General features: G+C 42.0%; 1 protein-coding gene and 1 non-coding gene across 6 annotated transcripts in view; one reads left to right on the top strand and one right to left on the bottom strand.

Moving 5' to 3' along the window:
* Positions 1-1,196: 1,196 nt before the first annotated feature.
* LOC128608562 (serine/threonine-protein kinase Nek3) overlaps positions 1,197-22,369 on the bottom strand; it is a 40,943-nt gene continuing 19,770 nt past the window's right edge. For all 5 annotated transcript variants that reach the window (XM_053626371.1, XM_053626373.1, XM_053626374.1 and 2 more), the window contains 12 exons: positions 19,526-19,635; positions 10,386-10,627; positions 10,115-10,193; positions 9,858-9,959; positions 9,663-9,743; positions 9,263-9,343; positions 9,075-9,161; positions 8,901-8,990; positions 7,412-7,640; positions 6,951-7,073; positions 3,520-3,679; positions 1,197-1,553 (listed from right to left, as the gene is read on the bottom strand). In XM_053626371.1, coding sequence (XP_053482346.1) covers positions 1,388-1,553; positions 3,520-3,679; positions 6,951-7,073; positions 7,412-7,640; positions 8,901-8,990; positions 9,075-9,161; positions 9,263-9,343; positions 9,663-9,743; positions 9,858-9,959; positions 10,115-10,193; positions 10,386-10,627; positions 19,526-19,635 — 1,550 coding nt within the window. In that variant the 3' untranslated portion in view covers positions 1,197-1,387. The remainder of the gene's footprint in view (positions 1,554-3,519; positions 3,680-6,950; positions 7,074-7,411; positions 7,641-8,900; positions 8,991-9,074; positions 9,162-9,262; positions 9,344-9,662; positions 9,744-9,857; positions 9,960-10,114; positions 10,194-10,385; positions 10,628-19,525; positions 19,636-22,369) is intronic.
* Positions 13,099-13,211, top strand: trnal-caa (transfer RNA leucine (anticodon CAA)). The gene is made up of 2 exons: positions 13,099-13,136; positions 13,166-13,211. It is a non-coding gene; the product is annotated as a tRNA-Leu (tRNA).

Genomic DNA, 22,369 nt, shown 5'->3' with positions numbered 1-22,369 from the left:
GAAATCTGGAAAAATAAAGAATTCACAACATTAAAATCCATAAATAAAGTTAAGTGTAATAAAGTGGAATGATACAGGAAAAAAGTATTGAACATGCTAAGAAGAAGCAGTTCTCCAAGGCAAGGAACCAGCTGTAATCTGTAAGTAATTATAGCCCCTATCTGTGCAAATTTATATCAGCTGGGTTAGTAAATTGATGATCTATAAAAAGTCTTTTCGTTACCAAGATTTCACACAAGAAACATCTCACGATGGGTACAAGCAAAGAGCTCTCCCAAAACCTTCGGAACCTTATGGTTGCAAAACATATTGATGGAATCAGATACAGACGTATTTCACATTTATAACGTGTAATAAAGTGGAATGACACAAGAAAAAATTATTGAACACGCTAACTGAAATTTATTTAAAACTTAGTGGAGAAGCCTTTGTTTGTAATGACAGCTTCAAGACGCTTCCTGTATGAAGAAATGAATCGGCTGCAGTTTTCAGGTGTGATTTTGGCCCATTCTTCTAAACATATTGTCTTTAAATCTTGTTCAGTTGTATTGGATTGTATCTGTTCCTATACTTTTGCTCGCCTAAAAATTGTGTGGATTGATACAAAAGGTTCTATGTGTTAAGTTTGTTTAACACATCTAGATGTAAATACCAGGAAGTAAAAGCTGAAATTCTAAACTCTCGTCCCATATCCATCTTTTGATCTCAAGCCCAAATGTCTTTGGTGTAGAGCACAAACAAATGAATTGGCCTAGCCATTCCGATAGTTTTAGAGGGGACTGCACAAAACTTCATACTATTTACATTTTATTTACAAAATATTATATAATAATATTTTAGAGTAATAATGTAAAATATTAGTATTTTATTTTGTTTTTTAGGAAAAAAATCAAACACTAAAAAATTTATCTTAACACATTACAGTAGTGAGAATTCAGAGGAAAATGTTGTCACAGGTGGGGGCATGTTTTAAAATGGGTAAGTACTGGGAGAGAGGTGTTTATAGATGAGCTAGCAGAGTAATGACTAACATTAAACCCAGGGCACCAGTGCCCAAGTTGTCCAGTCCTTGTCAAAACTACAGGAGCACTAAACTAAAGCATTTGGGGAAGAACGTAGTGAGATGAGTATGTGTGTGTGGTTGTGAGCAGAGCTAAGAAATTGCAATGACAAAGTCATGTCACAAGAGTCCATACTGCAAAGAAAGGAGTAATTAAATGTTTATTTCAAACTATTAGTATATACCCATTACTGATTTTTTCTATTACACAGAAACCTATACATATCAAAACATGTAAATACACTTCAGCGCTCTCTTAAACTTGCATTAAAATACATTTGGTGCTCCTCTGGGTTCAGGGTCTTTTAAAAAATTTTTTTGCTCAGTCTAGGAGTGGCTCTGTTCCAGGGCCGCTGGTATGTGAGTCTCTGTATTCCTACCCTCCTCTATCTCCTTAGCGCTCTGTACCTCCTCATCCTCCACCGAAATAAAGAGGTTTCTCATGGAATCCTTCACCTCCTCCCTAAGCTCATCCTCTGACTCCTCAAAGTTCCTGAGAAGACATGGGAGAAGGAGGCATTAGACTGTTTAACCCTACTTTTCGTTGGTAGAAGGGCAAATAACAGGCAATGACATTTTTAAATGTGAAACAACTCATGAACCTGTGGTTTCTCACTCTCATAGTTAGGGCTGTATTCTTAGTAACTTAAGTCCAAAAGTTATGTCAGTATTTAAATTGGGAAAGTTACTTGTGTTTCAGTCCATACAGGATGTTTGGAGTTTTTTTGTGATTGTTGTGGCCAAAAAAGCTTGATTTTGCTGCAGCTTTTTTCAATATTTGCGATGCAATTTGTGGAGATTTTTGTGCTTTTTTGCCGAAAACTACTTGAATCTGTGAAATTCTAATTGCACGAAATTGTTTTACACTGCCTTTCGCAGTGATGTTTCTTGGTGAATGAGACTTTATAGCTGTACTCATGTTCGACGCCCGTGATTTCAAGGGGGCTTTGGCTGAATGCGTGTTGTGGTGATATCACATGGCGCGTTGTGATGACATCACATGATGCGTCTTGGCCCAAATCTGCGGTAATTTTGAAAAATTGCAAGCGCTTGCGATTATTGTTCTGTTTCCTTGGTTTTGCATTAATTTCTGCGATCGCAAAATCACAAAATCCTGGAGGGACTGGTATTTAGAGTAGGGTTATGCACATGTGTCAAGCAGTGGAAATAGTTACAGTTGCAGGTGATGCTTGCAAACAATCCAAAACATGAAGCAAAATCAAGGTCAGAAATCCAGAAATTGGAAAAGAAGGTAACAAAAGAAATTCTAGACCAGAATAGCAAGAAGCACAACAAAGGCATGGTACTGTAAGTCAGGAAATAATACATTGAGCATTACTTCATAAAGTTGTGAAGTTTTCTGTGTGCTTATATAGTGTTGATTGTGATTGAGACCAGGTGCGTGTAATCAGTCCTAAACAAGTCCTAAAAGTAGATAAAGAGAACCTAATTAAACAAATGAGAAAAAATATTATACTTGCTCATTAATCCAATGGAAATATTGTGAAAGTCCCTGAAGCAAGCAGTTCATGTGAGGAAACCCACCAACATCCCAGAATTGAAGCTGTTCTATAATGAGGAATGGGCTAAAATTCCTACAAGCCAATGTGCAGGACTGATCAACAGTTACCGGAAACACTTAATTGCAGTTATTGCTGCACAAAGGGGTCACACCAGATGCTGAAAGCAAAGGTTCACATACTTTTGCCACTCACAGATATGTAATATTGGATCATTTCCCTCAATAAATAAATGACCAAGTATATTAAAGTATATTATATATAATATTTTGTCTCATTTGTTTAATTAGGTTCTCTTTATCTACTTTTAGGACTTGTGTGAAAATCTGATGATGATTTAGGTCATATATATATGCAGATATATAGTAAATTTTAAGGTTTTAAACTGTAGCTGGCAGAGCTTGCCAAACACACATGCACACATACCCGTACACACGCCATACACATGCCTTGACATAGCTAGAGCCATGAGTTGTGATGTGTTGTTAAGTTTTTCAAAGTGCGCTGAAAAGCACACACTGAATAAACGCAAGCCCGGAGCTTGGCTAAAATTCCACCTGTCTCCCATGTCTTCCTCACAGACCAGGTTCTACAACTGCCAATATGGCTGCTACACTTATTGTTGCTACATTACTCAATAATTTACAGTCCATGTTCTGTGTATTTATTGTCCTGTATATTTATTGTTCTGCACATACTGTTCTGTGTATTTATTGTCCTACATTCATCTTACACTGTTGTGTATTTACACTTTATGTACTCTTTATGTACTTTTATGTGTTGCACCATGGTCTTTTAGAAACAACATTTGGTTCTTGTATTTTTCTTATTAAGCCAAGCATTTTTAACACAACAATCTAACTGCATGGTTTTGACCTGAACTGAAAGTTTGAGAAGCCTTTGCTTTGCTGCTTTGATTTTTTTTTTGCCAAGGCTCACGTGTCATCATCATCTGATCTGGGCTCCAAGCGCTCCTTGTCCACCTCCACGTCAGAGTCGTCCTCTCCTTCATCGTCAGTGTTGTCTGTTTTTTTATCTTCCACAATCTTTTCACTCCCTTCCTCCAGTTCACTGTCTTCATTCAATGGTAGGACTGTTCCTGACAAAGAAGTAGAGAAAGGCAAAAAAGTAAGACTGTAGAGAGTCCTCCCAAAGAACCAATGTTGGGCCCTTAAACAGTTCTAGGTTTGGAGTGCATCAGCCAAATGAATTACAGTGCTATAAAAAAGTATTTCCTCATTTTCTGATTTATTCTATTATTAAGAATTTGTTACAAATTAATGGTTTTATATCTTTAGACAAAATGCACCATCAGACAAAGAAAACCTGTGTAAACACAGTTTCACAGTTTCAGACTCAACTTAAAATTTATATATATATATATATATATATATATGTATATATATATATATATATATATATATATATATATATATATATATATATATATATATATATATATATATATATATATATATAATGTGTGTATAAAAAAAAATAATGGGCAGTAGCTCAGGGGTTAAGATGTTGGATTCCTGACTGGAAGGTCAAATGCTCAGTTAATCCTTGATATAGTAAAGTTTTTTGTGAGGAGATGTTTATTTACAGTGCCCTCCAGTAATACTGGCACCCTTCGTAATATGACCAAAGAAGGCTGTGAAAAATTATCTTTATTGTTTAACCTTTTGATCTTTTATCCCAAAAATTCACAAAAATACTCTGCTCTCATGGATATAAAACAATTGCAAACAAAACACATGTTTATAAAAAATATATATCTTTGTTAAATATAGTTGTGCAACAATTATTGGCATCATTTCAGCCATTATCTTGTGCCAAGATAACAGCTCTGAGTCTTCTCCTATAATGCCTGATGAGGTTGGGAAATACATAGCAAGGGATCTGAGACCATTCCTCCATACAGAATCTCTCCAGATCCTTCAAATTTTGAGGTCCATGCCGGTGGACTCTCTTTTTCAGTTCACCCCACAGGTCTTCTATGGGTTTCAAGTCAGGGGACTGGTATGGTCATGGCAGGACCTTGATTTTGTGGTCAGTAAACCATTTTTGTGTTCATTTTGATGGATGTGTTGGATCATTGTCCTGCTGGAAGATCCAACCACAGTCCATTTTAAGCTTTCTAGCAGAGGCAGTCAGGTTTTCATTTAATATCTGTTGATATTTGATAGAGTCCATGATGCAATGTATCCTAACAAATTGTCCAGGTCCTCTGGCAGAAAAACAGCCCCAAAACATTAAAGAGCCACCACCATAATTAAACGTGGGCATGAGAAACTTTTTCATATGGCTACCACTCTGTGTGCACCAAAACTACCTCTGGTTTCAACATTTTGGTTTCATCTGACCATAGAACATGATCCCATTTGAAGTTCCAGTAGTGTCTGGCAAACTGAAGACACTTGAGTTTGTTTTTGGATGAGAGTAGAGGCTTTTTTCATGAAACCCTTCCAAACAACTTGGTGATGTAGCTGACGTCGGATTGTAGTTTTGGAGACTTTCTGACCCCAAGACGCAACTAACTTCTGCAGTTCTTCAGCTGTGATTCTTGGAGATTTTTCTGACCACTCGAACCATCCTCTTCACAGAGGGTTGAGACAATATAGACACATGCCCAATTCCAGGTTAATTCATAGCATTTCCAGTTGACTGGAACTTAATTATTGCCCTGATGGTGGAAATGGCCATTTTCAATGCTTTTGCTATATTCTTATAGCCACTTCGCATTTTGTGAAGCTCAACAACCTTTTGTTGCATAGCTATATTTCTTGGTCTAACCCATTGTTATGAACGACTAAGGGAATTTGGCCTAAGTGTTAACACATATTTATACCCCTGTGAAACAGAAAGTCATGGTTGAACAATTTCCTGTTCCTAGTCACCCAGGTGTACTAAAAATAAAATGTAAAATATAATTGGGAATATACTTCAAATATATTTTTCCTCATATTAATTCACAGGGGTGCCAATAATTATTGCATATCTATATATAACAAAGACATTTAACAAACATGTGTTGTGTTTGCGATTGTTTGCTATCCATGAGAGCAGAGTATTTTTGGGACTTTTTTTTAACAAAAAATCAAAAATATAACAAAAGATAAACAATAAAAACTAAATCTCACAGCTTTCTTTGCTCATCTTCACCAAGGGTACCAATATTAGTGGAGGGCACCGTATCTTTTATGGAAAAAGTCTCCACTTTCAGCACTTTGTAACCATCAGTAAGTTTAGTAAACTTGTTACATGCTACCACAGTGGTTCTGTGCTAGCAACAAAATGATAGTGGGTTCTGCCAAAGTGTCCATGTTGGGCCCTTAAACTTGGTGCTTAACCCTTCGCTACTCAGTTCTAAGCTTGGATCGGATTAAATCTCACTTAACACTTTTGGGTAAAAGCATTGGCTAACTGAATACAGTGCTGTAAAAAAAGTACTTTTCTGATTTCCCCATGTTCATGTGCTCGCTCGAATGTCTTACTGTTTCTATAATAAGACCTCAATCTCAGGGACTCATATTATTTATCATTATCATTAACTTATACACCACAAGAAAGTCTTCAGAACAGAGGACTTGATGGTGCAAGGGAAAAATTTATAAATTTGTTGTATATTATTAATTTATATGTTTCTATAAAACTGTTTTGTGACAGCTTTCCATACAAATAAAATTGAGTTGAGCTGAATTGAATTCAGAGAATGCTTTTTGGTTGCTCGCTAACATAACAAGGTACGTTTTTTTGTCTCATTAACTGAAAGAGAGAGAGGAAATAAACTAACTTGTTTCACTGACATTTGAAAACGTTAAATGCAACTATCAATGGATAAAAAAATAATGTTTTATCTGTTTATTAATGAAACATTGTTTGCTGTGGTGTAAGAGGAATAAAACTATTCAGCACATGCTGTTATAGGAAAATAATCAACTTCAGGGTGGAAAGAGTAACTATGGTTTGTGTCAGGCTGAATCACACCAAGTCATTGTTGATTTTTTTTCCTATAAAAGGATAGAATATGGGGACAGTGGTGGCTTGGCAGTTAAGGTGCTGGGTTACTGATCAGAAGGTTGGGGGTTCAAGTCCCGGTTCTGCCAAGCTGCCACTGTTGGGCCTCTGAGCAAGACCCTTAACCCTCTCTGCTCCAGGGGTGCTCTATCATGGCTGACCCTGTGCTCTGAGCATGTCAGGTGCTCAGCTTCCTGACATGCTGGGGTACACAAAGAATACCCCAATAAAGTGTGACCAATAAAGAGTCATCATCAATATGTACAATGTATACTGAATAAGCTTCTATAATAATGTGACAGAAAAACTTTTACATTCATCAGCTTCTACTGTATACTTGGCCATGTTACCCAGTGTAGAGTTGGTGAGCTGTGCCTTAGCCAGAGCATTAAGGAGTGTATCAGGTGGGCAGTCTGTCCATTTTCGCCGCCCTTCTGAACATTGCTCCTTCTCTTCCTGATCAGTAGGTCTGGCTACAATTAAAAAAATGTAAATAAGCAGGTGTTTATATGAATTCTGGACTCCAGGACCTGGTCTTCCCAATATCATTAATACTGTGACTCTTGAGTGGGGAACTGCTAGATGTTGTTAATTTGAATTCTGATATTGACATCTGTGGCTGAGAGGACCATAATTCACCATATTCTCTAGGTGGGAAATAGAGCAACACTGGCCAGTCGAGGGTTTCTCTAAGCACATGTTTTCCAATAAGTGCAGTTAATGCGCTCCTGCAAATACTTCCTACTGCTCTATGACTTTACATGCTCATTGTTTATTGTATATGTGTGCATGTTCTTCATGTGCCACTTACCCTGTGTAGATGAATATGTGGAGCAAATGGATGAGACCTCCATGTTTGCCAGAGCATTCAGAAGAGTTTTAGGAGCTTCATGTCGCCACATCCCTCTTTTCACATGCTTCTCTCCTTTTTCACTCCTACCTTCCTCGAATCTTTCTTCATGCTTGATTTCAGTCTCACCTGCAGGTCTCCAGAATTTGAGCTTTGCATCAAATTTCAGTGTTTGATTCAGAGGATCCTCCTGGCAAGCAGCCACATAGACACATTTAAATGTATTATTATTTAAATGTATTATAGCAAAAATGGTTTTCTCACATCTAAATCAACCTCTGTAACAAAACAAAAAAACATTTTACTTGTTAGTTTAATAAAAGACTGGTAAAGTTTCCTGTGATTTTCTATCACACAAATAAATCATAACACTTATGTAGACTTGAAGCATGGTGGTGGCAGCATCAGGTTTGAGGTTGCTTTTAATCAGGAGGTACTAGGAATATGCTCAGGATTATGGGTAAGCAGGGAAAGCAGGGAAAATGGGCAAGCGACAAGGGCCAAATTGTGATGGCTAGATGACTGGGTCAGAGCATCTCCAAACAACAGGTCTTGTGGGGTGTTCCCCGTATGCAGTGGTTAGTACCTACCAAAATTGGTCCAAGGAAGGATAACTGGTGAACCAGTGACAGGGTCATGGGTGCCTAAGGCTCACTGATGCTGAAAAAAATAATGCTGGCTATGATAGAAAGGTGTCAGAACACACAGGGCATCTCAGCTTGCTGCGTATGGGGCTGCGTAGCTGCAGGCAAGTCAGAGTGCCAATGCTGACCCCTGTCCAACATGAAAAGCACGCAGATGGAGCAGTGGAAGAATGTGGTCTGGTCTGATGAGTCACGTTTTCTTTTACATCATGTGTGCATGTGCATACCAGGATGCACTATGGGCAAGTCAGCAGAGGCAGTGTGATGCTCTGTGCAATGTTCTGCTGGGAAACCTTGGGCATTAATGTGGCATTAATGTGGATGTTACTTTGACATGTACCACCTACCTAAACATTGTTGCAGACCAAGTACACCTCTTCATGGAAATAGTATTCCCTAATGTCAGTGGCCTCTTTCAGCAGAATAATGCGCCCTGCCACATTGGAAAAATTGTTCCGATATGGTTTGAGGAACGTGACAAAGAGTGGAAGGTGTTGACTTGGCCTCCAAATTCTCCAAAATCTAAATCCAATTGAGCATCTGTGGGATGTGATGGACAAGTCTGATCAATGGAGGCCCCACCTCGCAACTTACAGGACTTAAAGGATCTGCTGCTAATGTCTTGGTGCCAGATACCACAGTACACTTTCAGTGGTCTTGCAAAGTCCATGCCTTGATGGGTCAGAGCTGTTTTGGTGGCCCAAGGGAGACCTACACAATATTAGGCAGGTGGTTTTAATGTTATGGCTGTTCATCATATATAACGTAATACGTTATAGGGTATTTTACTGTAAGTAGTATTTTACCTCATTCTTTTCATTCATTTCCTGTGGTTCTTTGTCTCCTTCACCCTGCATTATGTCACCTTGCAGCTTGATCTCAAACATGACTCCTTTCTGCGTAACAGAGGGGAGACCTTCAGTGCTGATGAACAGTGAAGGCTCCCATGTGTACATCTACAGTTTGAAGAATGTAGCTACCTTGTCATTATATTTTTTCTGCAGCTCTCTCCTCTCTTTCTGATTCTGCTTGAGAATCTGCCTCAGAGCTTTTTCCATATCTGTGGGCTAAAGAGAAAAGCAATAAGCTTATGTGTCTCTGTTTGTGTGTGTGCGTGTGTGCGTGTGTGTGCATGCATATGTGCGTGCGTGTGTGTGTGTGTGCTTACCTTTTGCTCTTCACTGGGTGGATGTGTGTGATTTTCTGTAGGCCGCTCCAACAAGTATGCACCTGCTACATTTGGCTGGACCTGAGGAGACGTACAATGAAAGCAGGAAATTAATCAGGTTGTTTATGAAACTTATGTAGCTAACATTTCCCTAAACAGAGACTAATTTCTCTTTTGTTTTCTATTGGCTTGGGCTTCCAAGCCATTCATGTGGGCTCCGTTATTCAAGTGACTGAATTATTGAATTGATCTATCTGGGTTAATTCAGAATTATTGTTGGTGGGTAGAAACAAATTACTGTTCGAGTGAGTGCCTTTCCTGCCGGTGTTTTTTTTTTTTTTTTTTTTGGAGGGTCCACTGTTCTGTAGTTAGTGTGTGTGTGTGTGTGTGTGTGTGTTACCTCAACATAGGCTCTCTGCCTCATCTCTCTGATCTCATCATGATAATGTTGCCTGATTTGCTGTAACTGCCTGAGATACTCCTGCACACACACACACACACACACACACACACAAAACCATATACTCACACACACTGCATGAACAATTCATTAATCTATAATTTCAAAAGACAACCAAATGGCAGTCCTAGAGACCTGTTGTCCCTGTATTTTGTCATGTGGTCCTTGCTGAGGTGGAGTGGCTCTCTCATCAAGGCATTTGTACCGTTCAGCATCTGCTGTACTTGGCCTCAGCCCCTGCATACAGTACGATATAAGGCTACGTAAGAGTTTTAAGACTAACAGTGAAACTATTGTGTGTGTGCGTGTGAACGTCTGTGTGTGTGTGTGTGTGTGTGTGTGCGTTTGTGTGTTTGTGTGTGTGCATGTGTGTGTGCCTGCACGCATCTTACCAGCTGTTTTTCGGCTCTGAGTTTGTACTGGCTGGCTTCTTGTCTTCTCTGTAGGTATTCCTCCCTTGCTGCTGCCACACTAGAAAAAGAGACATAAAGAAACAAGAGAGCCATCTGCTATCTGTCAATCCCTTTTCCATCCATTATCATCTGTCTTACATATTAACATACAGACATAACTCTAATCCTCCCATCTCCATCCAAATGCATCTGTTGTCCACTAAAATAATAAAACACATTTTTCAGTTCTCTCATACACACACACACTCACAGCTGGTATGGCTCCAGAGCATTCAGTCTATTGGCCGGCCTCTCCAGCTCCATGGGTTCTTGTGCAGCAAGACGAGGTGGAAAAGGAGGTTGATGAACACATGGCTGGTGCTGCAGTTGGTCCCGATGGTTACAGTGCTGCCTGTAATGCTGCAGATGTGCATTAGGCTTGGTCTCAAACTGAGCGGGTGCTCCTGCTCGTGCCTTTCCCACTTCTACCACTGCTGCTTGGCCTGCCACTTTCTTGGAATGAGACAAAATAGGACTTTAAATTTCATGTTACTTTATGAGTTTTATATAAAACACACACACACACACACACACACACACACACACACACACACACAATTTCCATTGTGTTATGAAATCACACACACACATTTGTATGTTACTGGACAGTGACAGTACAACTGTAAGCTTAAATTGAAAAACTTTACATTGAGTTTAAAGGGTATATACACTGGTATTGTAGGAATATCAGGGCTAGGTCACTAGCCTGTTATGGTAGTTTTAAATAATGGCTTCTGTGTCACTCTTTGGGATATTCAAAGTTTGGGTTATTTTGTTTAGATGTTTGTATAGACTTGTTTTTATGGTTCCTTGATCTTCATGATGCCGTCTGTTTAGGTATGTTCTCTAACAAAGTATAGGATCTTCCAGGAACCAGTGTATTTATATTGAGGTGATGTGACGTTTTAATTGCACACTGGTTGACTCCATTCAACTAATTGTGACTTCTTATGGCACCTGGTTGCACCAGAACTAATTCAGGGGTTTCGCAGAAGGCACTGTATGCGCCATCTAAAAAATACTCATCAGTCAGTTACTGTACACTGTGCCATTTCTTATAAAATGTCAAGTTAATACACTACTTTTGTTTCACAAATGACATGTGATGATTATTTTGCTCACACTTTCCCATTCCATCACCTGTATACAGTGGCAAGAAAAAGTATGTGAACCTTTTGGAATTTCATGGTTTTCTGAATAAATTTGTCATAAAATTTTGACAAATATAATATGTCTAAAATAATAACACAAAATAAATTCTGATCTTTCATGTCTTTATTGTGAACAACCAAAAAAACCTCATAGTGCTTGTGGGAAAAGTATGTGTAACCTTGAGTTAATGACCTCAAAAAAGCTAATTGGAGTCAGGTTTTAGCACGCCTGGAGTCTCGTTAAGAAAAATGAGTTTGGACTACAGCTACTTTGACTGATAAAAACTCCTCAGACTTTTGGTGTTTGCCCTGCACAAGAAGCACACGCTTATGTGAGCCATGCCTCGCCAAAAAGAGCTTTCAGAGGATCTACGATCAAGAATTGTTGATTTACATAAAGCTGGCAAGGGTTACAAAGTGATTTCAAAGACTTTAGAAATTCACCAGTCTACAGTTAGGCAAGCATTCTACAAATGGAGACACTTTTGGACTGTTGCTACTCTACCATGAAGTGGGCGCCCAGTCAAAATGACACCAAGAGCACAATGAAGACTCATCAATGAGGTAAAGAAACAACCCCGAATGACAGCCAAAGATTTGAAGGCATCATTGGAACTGGCTAACATCTCTGTTCATGAGTGTACAATACGTAAAACATTGAACAAGCAGCGTTCTATGGAAGAACATCACGAAGGAAGCCACTGCTTACTAAAAAGAACATTGCTGCATGCCTGAAGTTTGCAAAAGAGCACATTGACACTCCACAGCGGTATTGGCAAAATGTTTTGTGGACTGATGAAACTAAGATTGAACTATTTGGAAAAACCACACAGCACTACATCTAGCGTAGAAAGGGCATGGCATATCATCATGAAAACATCATCCCAACCGTAAAGTATGGTGAAGGAAACATCATGATTTGGGCCTGCTTTGCTGTATCAGGGCCTGGCCAGCTTGCAATCATTGAACGGAAGATGAATTCCCAAGTATATCATACAATTCTTCAGGATAATGTGAGAATGTCTGTACGTCAGTTGAAACTGTGTAGAAGTTGGGTGATGCAACAGGACAATGTCCCAAAACACCAGAGCAAGTCCACAACAGAATGGCTTCAGAAAAACAAAATCCGCCTTTGGAGTGGCCAAGTCAGAGCCCAGACCTCAACCCAATAGAGATGCTATGGAATGACTTGAAGAGGGCCATACACATGAGATGTCCAAAGAATATGACCAAGCTAAAGCAGTTCTGCCAGGAAGAATGGGCTAAAATTCCTCCTGAACGATGTGCAGGTCTGATCCACAGCTACAGGAAGCGCCTGTTTGAGGTTATTGCTGCCGGGGGGGGGGGGGTTTCACTTACTTTTTCCACTGCCATTTTGAATGTTCAATGAGAGTGTTCAATAAAGGGATGAGGGATCAGAATTTATTTTGTGTTATTGTTTTAGGCACATTATATTTCTCAATACCCTTGACTTAGATGAAGATCAGATCACATTTTATGACAAATTTATTCAGAAAAAAGGCATTCATTCATTCATTCATTCAAATTCCAAAAGGTTCACACTTTTTCTTACCACTGTATATATATTTGTGCATCTGATTGAAGGTTTTGAGTTCAAGTCCGAGCACCACCAAACTGTTCTCCAGTGTCAGGATGGCCGAGCGGTCTAAGGGCCCAAATGGTTCACACGTTTTCTTACCACCGTATATATATTTGTGCATCTGATTGAAGGTTTTGAGTTCAAGTCCGAGCACCACCAACCTGTTCTCCAGTGTCAGGATGGCCGAGCGGTCTAAGGCGCCAGACTCAAGGTTCAACCCTTCCCCTGGTTAATGGAGGATTCTGGTCTCCAACTGGAGGCGTGGGTTCGAATCCCACTTCTGACATGAGATTTTTTAAAAAAATTTTAAACCCTGTTTTTGAATATAAATATAAGGATTTTAACATGACTATAGTTTTATATTTATGTATTAAATTGAAGATGACATCCAACACTGGAAAAGTTCATGTGGGGTGAATACTTCTATTCAGTGCCTTGAAAAAGAAAAATAATCAGATTTTTGTGGATTACAAATGACACTTTCACAGATTGTTCCAACCAGTATTTTTTTTTTATTGCAAACCAATATGATCTTAAAGCAAACCTTCAGACTAGTACTTAGACTGGTAGAACAAACTTGTTCCTGGAAAAATAGCTTTAAGTTTGTTGGAGTAAGTGCAAACCAGCTTTGCACACTGTTTGAGAGTGATTTCTGCCCATTCTTCCTGGCAGATTTGCTACAGGTTCTTCTGGTTGGTTGGACGTTGTTTGTAGACTTCAATGTTCAAATAGTGCCAAAGATTCTCAAAGGGATTCAGATCTGGACTTTGACTTGGCCATTGTAGAACATTCACCTTTTTGTTTTTAACCACTCCTGCATTGCATTGGCCTTAGTGTTTGGGATCATTGCCCTGCTGAAAGGTAAAATTTCTTCCATGCTTTTAGTTTATTTTTGTTTTTTAGCAGACTGCAGCAGGTTCTCTTGTAATATCCACCAGTTCTGAAGATGAAAAGCATCCCCAGAGCGTGATCATATTTTTCCCCACACCATATCATTGCTGGGATGGTGTTAATTGAGGTATGGCCTGTGTTAGGTGTGTTATATATGTTTGCACCACACATGGTGTTTCGAAACCTGCCCAAATACAGTATCTCGATCTTGGTCTCATCACACCAAAACCCACAAAAAACACGTTCACTGGTTCACTATTCTGCTTTCATGTGGCTCTTGAGCAATGGTTTCTTTCTCACCACCCTCCCACACAGTCCTCAATTATGCAGAGCTCTTGAAAGGGTTGTCTGGTGTACTTTCAATCCACTCTCAACCACTGTAATCTGTAACCTTGTAGAGGTAGTGCTTGGGTGGTGTGATGCACCTTCCACTTTCAAATTCTGATCCCTCATGTCTATATTGAGAACAACCAAAAAACCTCATAGTGCTTGTGGAAAAAATATGTGAACCCCTGAGTTAATGACCTCAAAAAAGCTAATTGGAGTCTCGTTAAGAAAATGAGTTTGGAGGTGTGGACTACAGCTACTTTGACTGATAAAAACCCCTCAAACTTTTGGAGTTTGCGCTGCACAAGAAGCACACGCTTATGTGAGCCATGCCTCTCCAAAAAGAGCTTTCAGAGGATCTACGATCAAGAATTGTTGATTTACATAAAGCTGGCAAGGGTTACAAAGTGATTTCAAAGACTTTAGAAATTAACCAGTCTACAGATAGGTAAACATTCTACAAATGGAGACACTTTGGGACTGTTGCTACTCTACCAAGAAGTGGACACCCAGTCAAAATAACACCAAAGGCAGAACGAAGACTCATCAATGAGGTAAAGAAACAATCCCGAATGACAGCCGAAGATTTGAAGGCATCATTGGAACTGACTAACATCTCTGTTCATGAGTGTACAATACGTAAAACATTGAACAAGCAGGGTATCTATGGCACGACACCACGAAGGAAGCCACTGCTTACTAAAAAGAACATTGCTGCACTGATGAAACTAAGATTGAACTATTTGGAAAAACCACACAGCACTACATCTGGTGTAGAAAGGGCACGGCATATCATCATGAAAACATCATCCCAACCGTAAAGTATGATGGAGGAAACATCATGATTTGGGCCTGCTTTGCTGCATCAGGGCCTGCCCAGCTTGCAATCATTGAGGGGAAGATGAATTCCCAAGTATATCAGACAATTCTTCAGGATAATGTGAGAATGTCTGTACGTCAGCTGAAACTATGTAGAAGTTGGGTGATGCAACAGGACAACGACCCAAAACACCAGAGCAAGTCCACAACAGAATGGCTTCAGAAAAACAAAATCCACCTTTTGGAGTGGCCAAGTCAGAGCCCAGACCTCATCCTAATAGAGATCCTATGGAATGACTTGAAGAAAGCCATACACATGAGACGTCCAAAGAATATGACAGAGCTAAAGCAATTCTGCCAGGACAGAGCTGGACTTCTTTACTAACTTGTTGAGTTTGTCAGCCTCCCCTGCCTTAATTCCACCTCCCCAGCATGTCACAGCAAAGAACATGGCACTGGCTACTACAGACTCATTGAACATCTGCAGTAGCTTGCTGCTCACGTCAAATGACCTGAGCCTCCTTAGAAATAACAGTCTGCTCTGTCCCTTCCGGTAGAGAGCTTCAGTGTTTTCCTACCAGTCCAGATGTTCAGCTGAAGGTGGTTATCCTCAGACCATCTGACAAAGCTCTCCACTACGCCTCTGTACTCCTCCTCCTTATCTTCACTGATGCAACCCACGATGGAGGAGTCATCAGAGAATCTCTGGAGGTGGTATGTACCAGAGTTGTAGCTAAAGTCAGAGGTGTATATGGTGAATAGAAAGGGTGAAAGCACAGTTCCTTGAGGTGTGCCGGTGTTGCACATCGCCACATCTGACAGGTTGCCCTGCAGTCGGACGTACTGTGGTCTGCTGGTGAGATAGTCCATGATCCAGGCCACCATGTTGTGGTCTTCCCGCATGTCCCAGAGCTTTTCTGCAAGTAGGGGGGGGCCGGATGGTGTTAAATGCATTTGAAAAATCGAAAAACATGATTCTCAATGTGCTTCCCATCCTCTCCAGGTGTGAGTAAGCCCTATGCAGTAGGTAGATGATTGCATCGTCCACGCCAATCTGGTATGCAAACTGCAGCGGATCAAGGGAGTCACTTTTGATCAGCTTCAGGTGCCTCAGGACCAGTCTCTCAAAGGTCTTCATGACATGTGAGGTCAGCACCACAGGTCTGTAGTCATTTGAGGTACTGGGATGACTTTTCTTGGGCACCGGAACAATGCAGGAGGTCTTCCACAGTTGGGGCACCTTTTTCAGCCTTAGAGAAAGATTGAAGAGGTGTTGAAACACACCTGCAAGCTGTGTGGCACACACCTTGAGCAGCCTGTGGTTGATGTTGTCTGGGCCCATAGATTTGTTGATTGGGAGCTTGGATAGCTCCCATCTCACCTGGCTTGATGTTATTAATGAGGTGGAGGGGGAGGGGGTCATTGGGGTGCCTGTGTTTGTGATTATTCCTGTATTGTCCACATCATCAGGAGTGTGCGAATGTCCATTTGAGCTCTCAGGGGTGGGGGCTGAGTCAAACCTGTTGAAAAACCGGATTAGCTCATTTGCATGTTCCATGCTGCCCTCCATGGCTGGTCTGGAATTTTTAAGCCCAGTAATCCTGTTCATGCCCTCCCATACCTCTTTGGTGCTGTTTTTTTTTTCTTCCAGCTTGCACTCTAGCCTCTCCCGGTAGCTGTGTTTTTGCTTTCCTCAGCTCCCTCCTTAGCTCCTTTTGGACCTGACCTCCATATTGTCTCCTTCCATGAATGCTCTCTTTTTCCTGTTTAAGAGGGCTTTAATGTCTTTGTTGATCCATGGCTTGATGTTTGAAAAACAGCGGACCTTCTTTGTGGGTACAATGCTGTCCTCACAAAAGCGTATGTGGTCCATAATACACTGGGAGAGTCCCTCAGTGTCCTCTGCGTGATCCTCAAGGAACAGGTCCCAGTCTGTGGTGTCGAAGCAGTCCTGCAGGACCTTTTCGGCCTCACTGGCCACACCTTTACGAACTTGGTGGTGACAGGCTGCTGTTTGACTACAGGCTTGTACACAGATGCAAGGTAGATCAAGTTGTGGTCTGATCTGCCCAGAGGGGTAAGGGCAGTGGAGCTGTATGCCCCCTTCACATTGGCATACAGCTGGTCCAAGATTTTATTCTCCCTTGTTTTGCATTTTAAATATTGTGTGAAGTTTGTAAGGGTTTTAGAGAGGGGGACATGGTTGAAGTCCCTGTTAATTATCATGAGTGCGCTCGGGTGTTGTGTCTGAAATTTTGCAGTGGTGGAGTGGATGATGTTACAGGCGCATGCCACTACTGCCGATGGTGGAATGTACGCAGTCACAACAATGGCGTGAGAGAACTCCCTGGACGAATAGTATGGTCTCAGTCCCACAGCCAGTAGTTCTACATCTGGCGTACACATGCTCTCCTTCACCATTATGTGTCTAGCGTGGCACCAATTTGAGTTAACAAAGACAGCTATACCTCCTCCCTTCTTCATACCGCTCTGTTTTCCTCGGTCAGCTTGCACTAGTGTGAAGCCAGCTAGCTCTACCAAAGAATCAGGAATGTTCCCTGTTAGCCATGTCTCCATGAAGCACAACAAACTGGCCTCCCTGTGCTCACGGCAGTGCAATCTCATCTGTCTTGTTGGCCGATCTTACATTCCCCATAACAACTGATGGAAGGCAAGGTTTGAGTCTCCTTTTTCTCTCCCGCTTCTCTCTAACCTTCGTGCTTGCTCTCATCCCTCACCTGTGCCTCTGTAGCGCCGCTGGTATGTCCGTCGGCAAGGCCGTTGCTCTAATCTGATACATCAGGAGCTGCTCCCTTGAATAAACAAGCATTGTCCGAGTAATCTTGGTGGGTCCAAAATACGGCAAGAAAAACGTTTAAAATGACAAATTCAGGCACAAATATAGACAATAAGGTGAAATAAAAAGTCTGGCATAAAACCAGAACGATAGAAAGTCGGAAAGAGGTGAAAAAAATAAGTTAAAATTAATAGCTGCAGGAGCTGCTGTGACCAGCTGCTGCTCGCGTCGGTGCCATTTACCAAATTTCATTATAATATCAGCAGATCTTTAAGTCTCTGTCTTGTTTTGTGGGAGAGCCTTGGCTAGGTAGTGCTTGGGTGGTGTGATGCAGCTTCCACTTCCTCAATATTGATCCAACAGTGCTTACTGTGATGTCCAACCTCTTAAATATAATACTTATGTAAGAAGCAGCATTTTTCAGTTTTTGCTTTTCTTCAAAATACTTGTTGACCAATAATTCATTTTGACTTTGAAAATTCACTGTAATAGTGAATACTCCCTGAACTAGATATAGTATGCAATTGAATTATCAGTCTAATATGGCATTTCCCACTACCTGGAATAAACTGTAACAAATACTACACAAGGGAGAGCTGGCAGTGCCTCTACACCTTGCACCATGACTACCCCTAGTCATAATAATCTGCTCATTTATTTCCAAATATACAGCAAATACCATATTGCATTTTATATTTTTATATTTTTGAACAGTACTGGATGCTATTGTCTTCTGTAGCCTCAGATTCCTGTTCTTGGTTAACCTCATGTGGTCTTCTGCTCTTGTCGCCAGTCCCCCTCGAGGTTGAATATGTTGTGCATTCTGAGAGGTTTTCTGCTCACATCGGTTGTAAAAAGTGGTCATTTGGCCATTCTCCTCTGCCTGCTCTCACCAGCAAGGCATTTCTGCTGTCATAACTGCAGCTTGTTGGATGTTTTTGCTTTTTGCACCATTCTGTGAAAATTCTAGTTTACTGGATACACTATCAGAATCTACTACAAACGCGGGACATAGTGTTGCTGCGAGTTACATTACATTTATACTTACAGCATTGAACAGATACCCTATTCCAGAGGGACTTACAGAAGTTAAAGGACATTGAATTTTAGCTCATTTATACAATCGAGAAGTTAAGGGAAGTTGACCTTTTCTGGGATTTGAAATCACAACCTTCCGATCAGTAGTCAAATGGCTTAACCAGGTAAAAGTTTAAGAAAGGATCTGTGAATTGTATGGCAGTTTGTACAGAAATATGGTAGAAATATGGTTTTATTTTGGAGCTCAGTAAGGCAGTATTGGTATATGTTGGGTTACTGGCACAAACCAGGGATGAGAGCAAAACAAATAGTGTGCCCCCTATTTGTATCATGTTAAGTAAAAAAAAAAATCACTGACACTCTACCACTATCAAAAAGTTTCAGATGTGAATATGACTTACATTAAAATAAACAATGTAGCTACAGTATGATACTAAATGCAAGAGACTGGTCTAGTTTGTAAAAACTGTTCAGAAAATGCCAGCTCTACTTTACATGGTCACCAGACAAGATGTCTACCTGCTGCTTACAGTAATCTTTCACTAAAGTCAACTGGGACCTGGCCAGTGTGCTCAAATGTATAAGTTAAACATGTATGACAAAAAACCCAACATTTTCAGTTCAAGGGGCTAAAACTGACACACTGGTCATATCCTCACACAATTCCCTAATATTAGACGGGATATTAACCATAAAGTGAAAACATGGAGGAAGAAGAAGAACAATACTTTATTCTGTGTGATGCAAGGCTTGGTTACTGCACATCTTCGCTCTGGTCTGGGAGGCAGCTTGCTCGGTGGATGCTTAGGCTTTACTGCTGGACCAGGCCTTGGTGTAACTTTGGACAGAGAGAGAAAGATTCAAGGAAGTGCAAAAAGATTCTGGTGAGAGAATGCCTGTTTATAGCTGCTATAGCATGAGTGAGACCTAACTTAACCCCATTAAATATAACTATAAACAAAAAATGGATAGTGTTGTTCTTTAATTTAAAAATATATATATAATCTGTATTTCAGTAAGATAAATAAACCATTTCAGAATATGTCGTTATAGGAAAATCAACTTTCGTTTTGTAACATTTACTTCACTTCACATTTTACTTAGTACAAGTATTGTTTTAATTTGTCTCATATGTATGTGCTATAATACTGCTACTTGGAAACTTATAGGCACTTTTCTACCACAGGAACATTTTTAGACTTCATAAAATATACTCATAAAAATATGCCATATACTTATGGAAAATATTGCTGACATAAAATATGTAGGGAACTTAGCCAGCGGTGGGCGGAGCACAGACACACAGGAGACCGTTTTAGTGTTGCCCGTGGAGAATCTTTATTCAAGATAGTTTGTGAAGGGGGGTGTGCGTGTGTGTGTTGGAGTGCGATCATGCGGTGAGGGTCTCAGTCGTCTGCGGGGTTGCCGGGGTCGCGCTGGGGTTTTCCCGAGTGACGGGGCTTCCGTTCGGCTTTCAGCACTGGGGCGCTGCTGAGGGCTTCTTTCAGGGCTTGGAAGGCCCGCTCTGCTTCTGCCGACCACTTCACCCGGTCCGGCTGGCCCTTCTTCGTGAGATCTGAGAGGGGGGAGGCTACAGAGAAGAAGTTAGGCACAAATCTGCGGTAGTACCCCGCCAACCCCAAGAAGGCAGGTACCTGTTTTTTTTTTTTTTTTTATGTAGGCCGGGGATAGTCCCTTACTGCCTCAATTTTCTTCATCTGGGGCTTTATTAGGCCCCGGTCAATACGGTACCCAAGATACTGTGCCTCAGTCAGCCCCAGGTGGCACTTTTTGGGTGTCAGCCCAGCCTTCCGGAGCTCTTTCAGGACCTCCCCCAGGTAGAACAGGTGTTCCGACCAAGTGGAGGAGTGGATGACCACATCGTCCAGGTAGGCAGCTGCAAAGGCCCGATGGGGCGCAGGACAATATCCATCAGTCGCTGGAACGCTGCGGGTGCCCCGTGGAGCCCGAATGTTTTGACCCAGTATTGCGTGTGGCCGTTCACCGTGCTGAAGGCCATGTTTGGTCTCACCTCTGGGGCCAGGGCCACTTGCCAGTATACTTTGGTTAGATCCAGGGTGGATATGAACCGGGCCCTCCCCAATCGCTCCACTAGATCGTCCACTCGGGGGAGGGGATAGCTGTCGAACTCCGAGACCTGGTTCAGCTTCCAGAAGTCATTGCCTAGGCGCATACTTCCATCGGGCTTCGGCACGACAATGATGGGGCTGGACCAGGGGCTGTTGGATTCCTCGATGATGTTGTCCCGCAGCATTCAGCCGATCACCTCCTTGATAGCCTTGCGGCGGGCCTCCGGGACCCGATAGGGCCGCTGCCGCACCACCACTCCCGTCCGGGTCTTGATCTCATGGTGGACCATCTGCGTCATCCCTGAGGAGGTAGAGAACACATCCGTGAATTGACCCACCAACTCGTATAGCTCCTGTCTTTGCCCGGGAGTGAGGTCTTCACCCAGCGGGACCAAGGTACCCTCGTCATGACCTGTGTCCTGTGCCGCAAACGCAGACACTACTGGCGCCGGCTCTACCCATTTATTTTGCAGGTTCACGTGGTATGTTTGTGTCTTCGCTCGCTTACCGGGCTGTTGCAGGTGATACTTTATGGCCCCCTTCCGCTCGAGGACTGTGTATGGCCCTTGTCACCGGGCTAGGAACTTGCAGGAGCTGTTCGGCACCAGTAGGAGCACCTGATCGCCAGGTTGGAACTTCAGGGGTTGTGCCGGGCAGTCGTCCACTCGTTTCTGCTCCTCCTGGGCGGCTCTCATATGCTCCTGGACGAATGGGGCCACTCAGTCAATCCTCCCCTGCATCTCCTGCATGTACTCGACAACCAAGCGAAACGGGGAGGGCTGTTCCTCCCAGACTTCCCGGGTCACGTCCAGCAGTCATCGAGGTTGCCGTCCGAAGAGGAGTTCGAAGGAGGTGAAGCCCGTGGAGGCTTGGGGGCACTCCTGGATGGCGAAGAGGACATAGGGTAGGAGGAGGTCCAAATTTCTCCCTCTTCATCTACCACCCATCATAGCATCTGCTTCAAGGTCTGGTTGAACCTCTCGACGAGCCCGTCTGTCTGTGGGTGGTAGACGGACGCCTTTAGGTGCTTAACCTGCAACAGCCAACACAGATCAGACATTAGTTTGGAGACGAAAGGCGTACCTTGGTCGGTCAAGATGTCCTTTGGTATCCCCACGCAGCTGAACAGAAGCATCAGTTCTTTTGTGATGTTACGGGAGGTGGCTTTGCGGAGCGTCACCACCTTGGGGTATCAGGTGGCGTAATCCAGGATGATGAGTATGTACTCGTGGCCCCGGGCGGATTTGGGGAGTGGTCCCATGAGGTCCATGCTGACCCTCTCAAAGGGGATGCCTATGATGGGCAGAGGGATAAGGGGAGCTGGCGGGGGCCTCCGTGGGGCGGTGCGCTGGCACTGGGGGCACTGTTGGCAGAAGTTCCGGACCTCTGCATCCATCCCCAGCCAGACAAAGCAGTCTTTTAGCTTTTCTAGGGTGTTTCATGCATCAGCGTCTGCGTGTAGGTCTTGGGGACTACCAGGAG

The sequence above is a fragment of the Ictalurus furcatus genome, chromosome 6, assembly GCF_023375685.1.
Source record: "Ictalurus furcatus strain D&B chromosome 6, Billie_1.0, whole genome shotgun sequence".
NCBI lineage: Eukaryota > Metazoa > Chordata > Actinopteri > Siluriformes > Ictaluridae > Ictalurus > Ictalurus furcatus.
This window is presented reverse-complemented; position numbering and strand designations above follow the sequence as displayed.